This window comes from Aythya marila, assembly GCF_965140915.1.
Source record: "Aythya marila genome assembly, chromosome: 4".
NCBI classification, from domain to species: Eukaryota; Metazoa; Chordata; class Aves; order Anseriformes; family Anatidae; genus Aythya; species Aythya marila.
In genome coordinates this window covers 46775846-46786059 of record NC_139045.1, presented here as the reverse complement: position 1 = coordinate 46786059, position 10214 = coordinate 46775846, and the positions used below count along the sequence as shown (strand labels likewise).

The window sequence follows — 10214 nt, the reverse complement described above, 5'->3', positions numbered from 1 at the left end:
ATGCTAACATTGTTTCCGCTGCTTGCTCTTCTCCCACCAGTTCTAAAAAAAACTGTCCAAGGATGCAATGCATGAGTGGAGCTTAATTTAACACTACTTCCAAACATTTCTTGTTACGCAAACAAATTATGACATGTAAAAATATTTATATTAACAAGCCAGTGTTCTCTGGTCTACATCAAATAATCTTATGATCAAGTAACTACTGTGTGTTTACAAAAAAAGTTCTAAGTTAAGCAGCTACTGAAGTTGATGCTTTTGGAAAAAGCAAAAAACTGAACTACCCCACTATGTGCTCATTTAATTAGCCCCCCAGTTCAGTGTATTTTATTCATTTAATTTGTCACACTTGACTGGATTTTAAACAATTTCAAATATGTATTAAAATATATTTTATTAAAACAAGACAAGAGAATTAAATGCGTGCTAAGTGGACGTACCTATTTTTGTTACCAAGAACGGATGCGTTTACTCTGTTCATTTTTTTCTTTTAAAATTCAACCTTTTATTCACTCATCAAGAGCCAATAAGTTATATAAATCATAGTAGTTTTCATTTCCTTACTGAAGTAGTCAACAGATTTTTTTTAACTTATCTTTATGCTGACTTGGTAGCACATTAGATCCTTAGAATGAGTATATTGGTCTTCGTTTTTCCAAAGAGATTCTTCTTAAAAACACTACCTTGCTTGTGCACATTTCTGTGAAGCCTCTTCCACGTTATTAGCATAACGTTGCAGTTCCCTTGGGTTCCCTCCAGGAGGTACCAAATGCAGCTGTACCAGGCGTCAAGGCACTCGATGCTCAGGTCCATTCACACCTAGAGAACTAGCTCAGGAGGGCAGCAGAGTGGCCAGCGCACACCACAGCCACCCCAGCCCTTCCACCTCGCCACTGCTCTTTAAAGGAAGCCACAAATTACACTGAAGCTCCATGCTGACAGCAGAGGCAATGATTCCATTTGACAGATGTTAAACCAAATACTTCTGTATTTAATTACGTTAAGAGTTCCAGAAGGTTAAAATGGTAAACAAATGCACAGAACTCTTGTAATGACAATGAACAGCATTGTCATCCCCATAATTTAAACAGTGTCTAAAGCAACTTCTAAACAAGTAAAGTTTGGGATACTCATATAGAACTTAGTAATTTTTGTTTGCTTTACCTAGTATGAAGGGTTTCCAGACACTTCAGTAACTTATAACTTGTCCCATAGTTGCCACTTTCCCCTCTGCTTCTTGTAAGCAAATGTTTTGGGTTGTATACCAATAATGGATTTTTTTCCCCCCACTAACAATGCAATCTAGTTTTCATTGTAACACACAAAAGAACATTAGTCTTGTTCCTCTTCATCCCCATCCTCATCTTCATCTGCTTGATCTCCAGATTCAATATCATCCTCATCTTCAACCTGAAATGAATGAAGATCTGTTGTGAGCAATAAGGTCCTTTCCGTCAAAGGATCCAATCCTTTGAAGATAAAACAAATGCAGAGGGAGTGAAAGCAGGCTTAAAAGGTAACCTAAAATCATCATGCTGTATCAATTAATTCTTCAAATTGTCATCTTACAATCTCACAGTTTAACTTCTACACATGCTACAAGTACCCCCCCCCCAGACTAACATTTTATCCAGATATCAGAAGCTAGACCAGGTTAACTTAACTACTAAGAAGTAATCTTTAATACATAAATGATTTGCATCAGAAAGAATGATTGCTTTTGGATAAGAAACACAGGCTCAAGTCTGGCATTCAGCCACAAGAACTGCAGCACATCACCTAGTGACATCCACCTTACAGTCACAAGTTCAGCTGCAAGCCACAAGGGTTCTTAAAATCAACTGCCCAGAGTTGCTCTCAGATGCTGCAGTGACCATTTGCAGCAGAGCTAGAAAGCTTTAGTTGCTTGCTAAGTTATCACTTGGATTTTCTGCAGAGCAAGGCCTTGCTTGGATCATCACAATGCCACCCTTTGTTTTCTAGCTGGCAGCCAGGACAAGCAGCAGCAAGGGCAGATGGTCAGATAGCATTCCAGACACATGGATATAGTATAAGGTGTTTTCATCACAATGCTTATGCAGGTACCTCTGAACACTTCTTCCAAGAGGCAATTTTCTTGCTAGCTGCCAACTTAAGTTCAGAAAGCAACTTTGGTAGATCCAACAGCCCTACATTTATAGGAGGATGCCTCACCAGATGTGTTGGATAAAGCACTGTCATACCCTGACTGCTCAGGCGAGCCTTGGACCTGAGAACTTACTTGAAACATTGTTTTGCTTACCGGTACACCAAGATCCTTCAATTTATTCTTCAGGGCAGATAGTTTCTGATCCTGGTCAGCCAAAAGCACCAGAAGATCATCCTGTTCTTTTTTCGATTCTGCAACTTCTTGCTGAAGTTTGCTTTTCTCATCTTGCAAGATGGCAACTGTACTGTTAGATGAATCTAGGTGCTGTTTTAGTGATGCTTTTTCTTCAGAAAGGGCTTTGACTTCATTCTGGCAACAGGAAAGAGCCCACACCAAGTCACACCTTAAACAAGGAAAACTGCTTTGTTTCCTACAAACACTTCCCATACCCTACTTGCAACAGCTCAATCCCTACCAACTGTCCTGTGGCCTCACTCCTACAGTTCCTTAACCAAACTCCCCCTATTACCAGCCAAGAGAAAGGTAGGTAGGAGTTTTAAAGAGTGACTACCCTCCCCCAGTCAAGTCAGGTTGTCCATGTCACAGTAAAGCTATTTCCTAGACCCTTCTTACTAAATCTTTAAAGGCTTCAAAGGCAGGCAAGGCCTAAGTTCCACAAGTGAAAAACAACAGAAGAGATGCATTCAACTTCCCTTCTGTTGTCTAAAAGAGAAAATCCTGACAGCACAAACCCCCTCCATCCAAAGCGTTTCCAGTTGCACAAGTCCTAACTGAAGGCTGAGCGTCAAGTGACCTGGTCTGGTGTTCATCCACTACTGACCTTCAGATCTTTCACTTCTTGCACAAGTCGTCCCTCTAATTCCAAGTTCTTTGCTGCTGTTGCACTGCTGTCACCTAATGCAGGATCTGTGCTTGTGTTCTGTGCAAAAGAAAAAGCAGTGTCAGGAGCACTGAATGCCTCACAAAGTCAGCATGCCAAGACATTACACAATTACCTGTAGATGTTAAAAGCTTACTTTCTCGCTACAGCATAGCCAAGGTATGGTAGTTATTTACATCATACACTGGAAGGCATCAGAAAACAGACATACACTTTCTGGGGTCTGAATACATGCATAGGCGTACACAAAAAAGAAGGTATAACCTTTAATTCACAGAAATTATGGTGTACAGAGTATTTTCTACGCCAACTCAGTCACTTACAGGCCACCAGCTCTCACCTCAAATGGTTCTTAAGTGCCAAAGGGTTGATTTTTTTGTTGTTGTTTTGATTTTTAATTAGGCTAAATATCCAGCATGGTTGAACCTTAAACCTCACCTAGTTGCAACCCCCTGCCACGTTCAGGGACATCTTCCATTTGTGCAAAGCCCCATCCAACCTGGCCTTCAATACTTGCAGAGATGGGGCAGTATCTGCATCTTTTATGTGACTATTGAAAATAGGAATAGTGTGGTGTAAGCCAGCCCTTCCCAAAATTAAGGTTACCAAAATGTGGCAGCTGTCTTTCAGTTAAAACTACTAACACAGCATGAACGTGCTACAACTGCTTCTGTTGTAGCACGTTCAAGTCAGAGCTCTAGGAAAGGCTAGCAGTCTGTTGGATGGCAATGAAATGGCCTGACAGCTGATGATAGCATGAAACACTTGAATGTGCCTTTGCCACAAAAGCACACACAGCCAACACATGTTAAATGGAATCTCATGTGGCAGCTGAGCCTTTTTACACTGGAAAATATCAAAACCCTTCCTCACCAAGCTCATCTGTGCATTAAACACTTGATCTTCTCCCCACACAAAGTTCTTTTCTTGTGATGTTGAAATCATACTGTGATGCGTAAGTCAGAACAAGCCAGCCAGAAGCAAGAGTTTCAGCAAACCCAGCTTCCTTATCTTTGTCATTGCAGAGCTACAAACAGGGCACACAGCAACTACTCCTGTTCTGCTTGAGCACCATCACTGAATGATCTCCTTCCAGTTGTTCACGTGGCCCACAGACCTACAGCTTGAACCATGAGCTCTGCTGCAGAAACATGTCAGTAGGATGTTCACACAACTCTCTAATGAGGTATGCAGGCTCAACATATGCTTTCTAATGCCATTAGCTAGTTCTGAGGACAGGATTGCCTTTTTTTCAAAAAAAAAAAAAAAAACAAAAAAACAAAACAAAACAAAAAAAACCTTTCCTCAACAGCTTTCTTGGCCATTTTTTTCAATATATAATATTTAGTATTCAACATGTAACATTTTATGTTTGGAGGTCTGCACAGACAGTTGTACCTGTTTGCCAAACAATTTTATCTAAGTTTCCAAAGTAGTATCCTCCAATAATTGAAAAAATAATCATCCCTCTAATGTGTACTATATCATGCATTGTGCTTCACAGGAGGGGTTTGTTTGTTTTTCCCCTTTGGTAACAGTAGAAACTTAAAACACTGAAGGACTTCTGTAAAAACACGAACGACCAATGGCTTCACAATTCGCAAAGCACTAACTAAAGTAACATCTACTCTTTCCTCAGGAAGGATTTGTCTAGGTAATACATTACTTCATTTAAAACAATATTGGAATCACTTTCTGACATGCATGTTTTAAACAAGCTCGGTTTAGGACAAATGCTACTGACAGCACAGGCAGGAAAGTTTGTCTCAAAAGAAAAAAATAAGTATTTTACTAGTACCATTACTTGTAGCTTCTGATTCTCAGCCTGAAGCTTAGCGATTTCTGCAGACTGTAGTTGTATCTGAGTCCTGAGCATTTCCAATTCCTTTGGAAAACAAAAAAGGAAAATACTTTCAGTTTTAGAAAGCAAAGCAGTTCTTCCCACTAGCTTTTTGTTAGGTTAAATGCTACCAGAAAAATTGCTTTGCACTAGCTACATGAGTGGAAGGGTGCAAATGTCTTAGTGACAACACAGCAACCATTTCTCTAGAAGACAAAGCTAGACAGCAACAAACATCACTTCCACCCCATACTCTGAAAAATTTATTCTTTATGCATTGCTCAAAGCCACTTACCAGACTGATGTTTATAACAGGGTTTCACCCCACTAGCACTCCCACCGGCACCCTCTGTGGATATCCATCCACTCTGTGCAGAAAGTCACTAAGGCACATCAGCCTGGGCATTCTTTGTTTTCCAATCACAATTCTCAATCAAGTTTTTGCAAAACTGCTAGGTATTTTTTTGCACAACAGCTATCCTAAATCATTGAACCTACAGATACATCAGCACTCGTTCTGTGCTGTACATCTGATACGTGGAAGCTTTCTTATGAACACTTAACAATACTTGGCAATGGGTAAACACAAAAATCTCTCAAGTCTGCACAAGTTGACATTTCTATTCCTGGCTTAAAACTGCTTAGCAAAAGCAAGCAATTCATTTTTGGATACATGATCTCCACGCTCCAAGATCACTACTATCATCACAAAGGAAGGCCATGAATATTATCAGGAAGCACAGAAATCCTGACACTCCCTGAAACTTGACCCTTCCCATCCCAAGCTACTGCTGTTCACTACAGCTTTGCTAAAGCAACACAAGTTCACCTTCTGTAGTTCATTATTGTGCTCCAAGCCACTGGATTTGCTCATCTGTGAAGACTGTTCTGTTCCCGTTTCCAACTGCGAAGGCTTCTGTAATAGCAACAGAAAAATCAATCAGACAACTAAACAGACTATAGTTATGTTGTCCAAACACACAGTGAACTGTGTGCTTGAATCACTGTTCCCTGGTTAAAAGGTGAAAACAGGTTAATAAATGCATGTCATAAAGCTCTGATAGCAAGAGCGCAACTGAATTGTCTCCTCTAAGGTAGAAGCAAAATATATCTTTCACCAATTGAGACGCAGAAGGCAAGCAAAAGAAGGCAGATTCTACACTACAGCAGATGAGCTAGAGAGGTTACTCCTGGGAACAGTGTGAAGCAGAAAACAAGGAAAAAACACACGCTCCCATTAAGCCATCCTGCACTGTATTTCTTATTATCAGCACGCAATCATAACTGATTGCATGACTGCCATCACAGTGATGACCTTCGCAGCATAAGGCAAATAAAAATTTTAAAACAAAAACAGAAGCCCTGTCAAGATCTGCTGAGACAGTAGTTAGACCTTACCAATTTTTCAATCAAAGAATCCTTTTCCCTCAACTGCCCTTGCAGCAGCTCATGCTTGTTTTTCCATTCTTCCAACTCCTCTTTCAGTTTGCTCACTTCCTCCACCTGAATGCCATTCATCTGAACTGTATCACTGTGGGAGTTATGATGCTGATTGTCCTTTCCTAGGAGACAGATTATAACAAAGTTCACTAACATCATTTTCAAAGTTGTTTTTTAACACAAAAATCAAAGAATTCATTGCTCCTCCTCCCCTCACCCTACAAGGCAATACAAGTTATTTGAAGTAAAGAACCCAAGTACAGAGTTTTAAAATTCTCTATCAGAAGTCTAAGGACAAGGTCTAATTTGCTATTCCTTATTTGTGACTAATCTGCATGCTGCTCTAGCCATTCAGTTCAACCCAAAGAAATACATAAACAGTTCATTCTATAATGACTGGCATGACTGGCAGTTGTTCCCTTACCTTATGTTTAATACTAACAAACCAGGTCAATGGCACACACAGCTCGTCAGGCATCTTGCCCTTGGATTAACTCACATGTGCTGTCCTGATTTAAGCATTCCATTAGCCCCCTCTACTGACAATGACATGCTTCATCTTGTGCATCTGCCATACCACAGATTCTTCCCTGACTCAAATTTTCACTCTGAGACACAAGCTGTAGCACACATGGACTCCCTCTGTTTTAAGACTGAACAGGGCACAACGGTTTTGGAATAAGCTTCTACCAGCAGTTCCCTAGTAGCCACCACTTCCCACAGCATCAGCTCCAGCCCTTCACCCAGCACAACTGCAGCTAAGGAGCTAGGGTTGCAAGGAAGGGCTTGTCTTTTCATGGCGGGCAACTGAACTAACACCACCATCAGATCAGAAGCTATTTCTAATCCCAGTATTTCCATGTGTCCACGGAAATGGATTGTCTGGGCTGCAGCCATCTTCTCTAGGTGCTTGTTTTCCCAGGTAGCAGCATGGCAGGTAGGCCCTAGCTCAAGATACGCTAACAGGCCGTTCTGAGAAAGGAACTAGTATTGCAAGACACCTAAAACTTGGGCACAAATCAAAAACAAGTGATATTTCCACCACATTTTCAGGTTGTCCTTTCAGTTCTCACTGCACATTATTCTGTAGTTTGAAGGCATTTAAAGTAAGATATTTTAAGTATTATTAACTTATGATTTAATATTTTATATTTATTATTTATATTTATTTCTATTTTATATTAAATTGTATTTTAATATTATTAAAAATATCTTACTAATATTTTTAGTTAAAGCAAATCTGATGCTTAAATGAAGTTTGTAGCAATGCTCAACATCGACTTTCCCCAAAGTCTTCATCTCTATGGGAAATTTTCATATACTGTGTAATAAAGCAGCATGTCTGCAATGACAAAGGATTATTTGCTGCACCTGTTCTATAGCTTGGCATAAACTACATACAATCTTCAGCACTAGCAAGGTTACTGTTATTCTTTCTGAAGCATACCTAGCTGTACTTTAAGGAGATTATATTGGTCTTTGTGCTGCTGGATCTGCGACACTTGCTGTGTAACAGTTGTTTGAAGCTGCTCATTTTGAGATTTTAAAGTGTTAACCTGTTGTTTCAATTCTTCAAGCTCCTGGTCCTGTGAAAGGAAAAGAAAGCACTTTCAGTAATAACATTTGAATACAATACTCTAAGGTACAAAAGAACAGATGAAAAAACTTGACTCCACCAGTAGACATCACTAGTTACAGAAATTGTCAGTGCTACCTATGACAGATTAGCAGTAAGGTTTCATACAAATGTAGATAGCTTTCCTAGGGAAAAAAGGTGGGGGAAAGATAGAAGCAGTCTGTCACACAAAACCAACGCATTCTTAATCTCTCAGAGGAGAGCTCCACCATCTCCATACCAGGGACAGCAGGAAGAGTCAACGATAAAAAAACTTTGAATTTTTCTCCCCACCCCACTGAATCCTGCACACATTTGGTCTGCTTACAAAGTCTTGAAAGAAACAGTGGTAATTGCAGTCATATGTTCAATAAAGCCTCACTGGAGGTTCAAAAGTGTCCCTTAATTCCAGGTATACTGCAGCAGGCTGTGTCCAGGAACTATGAAAACCTGCTGCAGTTCCCCTTTAGCTAAATTACTTAGCTTTGCTCCTTTACTTCTCAATTTAAGCTGTGGCAGGAAAAAAAAAGAAAAAAGCAAACTACCATTGGAAAAGATTCACCAAGTATACCCAAATTTGATCAAGGAAACTTTGTTTCCTTTTGAGTCACATTTCATCTATTATCTTTTGAGAAGCAAGAGCATAGAAATAAAAATTTCACCTTTTTGAAAAAAGTTGCTGCACATTTCTCAGTTACTTAGTTGAAGAGAAATAAACACAGAAGAGAAAGATGTACCTCAGGAAAGGAATTAAACTTAACCAGTATTCTAAACACTGACACTTGAGTTCAGCCAGTTATTCTTGGCCTTAGTGTTTTTAAAGCATACCCGCATTGCTAGAATCCTTCTTACTTGTTTTACTACATCTGCATTGTGATAGCTCCAAAAGCCAGTATAAACAGCTTCCAAAAACAGGGATATGGAGCGACTGCCTCTTACCTGCTCCCTGATGACTTTTTTGTAGTGAGTCACAATGTTGTCATGCTGTTCCAATGTCTTCTTAACCTCCTCCTCTTTTTTATCTTCTTCACTGGACTTGTAAATAGCTTTACTTATGACACCTGTTGACAAGAGTTTGTCAAGTCTTAAAAAAAATAGTCTTAAAAATAGGAAAAGGCAGTTTTTTTTTTTATAGGAAGGTTTGCATGCTTACTGCTCGACAGTTTCTGAACAGGAAATGTGTGTTTTGAGTCCTTTCCATCAGCAAAGGTGTGTTTCACTTGCATTATGCTCCATTACAACTATTTGCCTAAGTGGCTGCACAAGTAAGAGATTTAGGACTGTGAAGGCAATATGTAGATGAAGCCTTATTAAGAATGGAGTCCCCATTATTTTCTATCAAGCCAGGAAATTCATTATTCATAATTTGTCTTAACAAATCTGCAAAGTGCTGGCTTGTGTACTTCTGTGAGTCGAGCTTCCATCACCACCCATTTCAGTCTGTGTGAACACAGACAAATACACTCCTTTGCCACAGTGTGGCAACTCACAGCACATAGTAAGAATTGTTTTATTTAACAGTAAGTCTAATTACTAGAAGTCCTGATTACGGATGTGTACTGGGAATAATTTTACAAAATATTTGAACTGCAAGTTCGGATTTATGATAGCTTAGAGCAATCCATGTCCCGTGCTTCTTAGAATGCTGTATTTTCATATAATCACACTACTTTTAATAGGACATTCAGCATGTTTGGTAATTCAGTCATCAGCTCATCACAAGGAAACCCACAAATTAAAATACATCTCACCTTCCAATTCCTTTACAAGCTTGGTAAATTCATGATCAAACATCATGTGGTCTGGGCTAGAAAAACTAGGCTGTGGTTTCTGAGCAGCTCTGGAATAAAGTTCATGTTTGCTAATGAAGCCAAGCTTCTCAATGAAGTTCTCCCTGCCAATCCTCTTCTCAATCAGCTGTTTCAGTTTCTCTCTAAAAAAAAGAGGAGAAAAATCAACCACAGTGCAACACATCAAGAAAAAAACATTCTTAGCTCATAGAATCATTCAGATTAGAAAAGACCTGTAAGGTCACCTAGTCCAACCTTTATTAACCTAGTAGTCAAGTTTAGCACTATACCACACTAAGTTCTCAAACTACACATTTTTTTGAAGACCTCCAGGGACAGCGACTCAACCACTTCCCTGGACAGCCTATTCTAATGCCACACAACCATTTCAGTAAAGACATTTCTCCTAATACCCAGCATAAACCTCCCCTGGCACAACTTGAGGCCATTTCCCCTCGTCTTAGTGAGGCTTTTGTTTTCCCAGTTACAATTTTGATTAT

The 10214-nt window shown here is 39.5% G+C and overlaps 1 protein-coding gene across 5 annotated transcripts in view; it reads right to left on the bottom strand.

Moving 5' to 3' along the window:
* Positions 1-375: 375 nt before the first annotated feature.
* USO1 (USO1 vesicle transport factor) overlaps positions 376-10214 on the bottom strand; it is a 32805-nt gene continuing 22966 nt past the window's right edge. For all 5 annotated transcript variants that reach the window (XM_082759356.1, XM_082759358.1, XM_082759355.1 and 2 more), the window contains 9 exons: positions 9676-9857; positions 8864-8985; positions 7757-7895; positions 6268-6431; positions 5699-5785; positions 4828-4914; positions 2970-3068; positions 2282-2497; positions 376-1410 (listed from right to left, as the gene is read on the bottom strand). In XM_082759356.1, the coding sequence (XP_082615482.1) occupies positions 1333-1410; positions 2282-2497; positions 2970-3068; positions 4828-4914; positions 5699-5785; positions 6268-6431; positions 7757-7895; positions 8864-8985; positions 9676-9857 (1174 nt within the window). In that variant the 3' untranslated portion in view covers positions 376-1332. The remainder of the gene's footprint in view (positions 1411-2281; positions 2498-2969; positions 3069-4827; positions 4915-5698; positions 5786-6267; positions 6432-7756; positions 7896-8863; positions 8986-9675; positions 9858-10214) is intronic.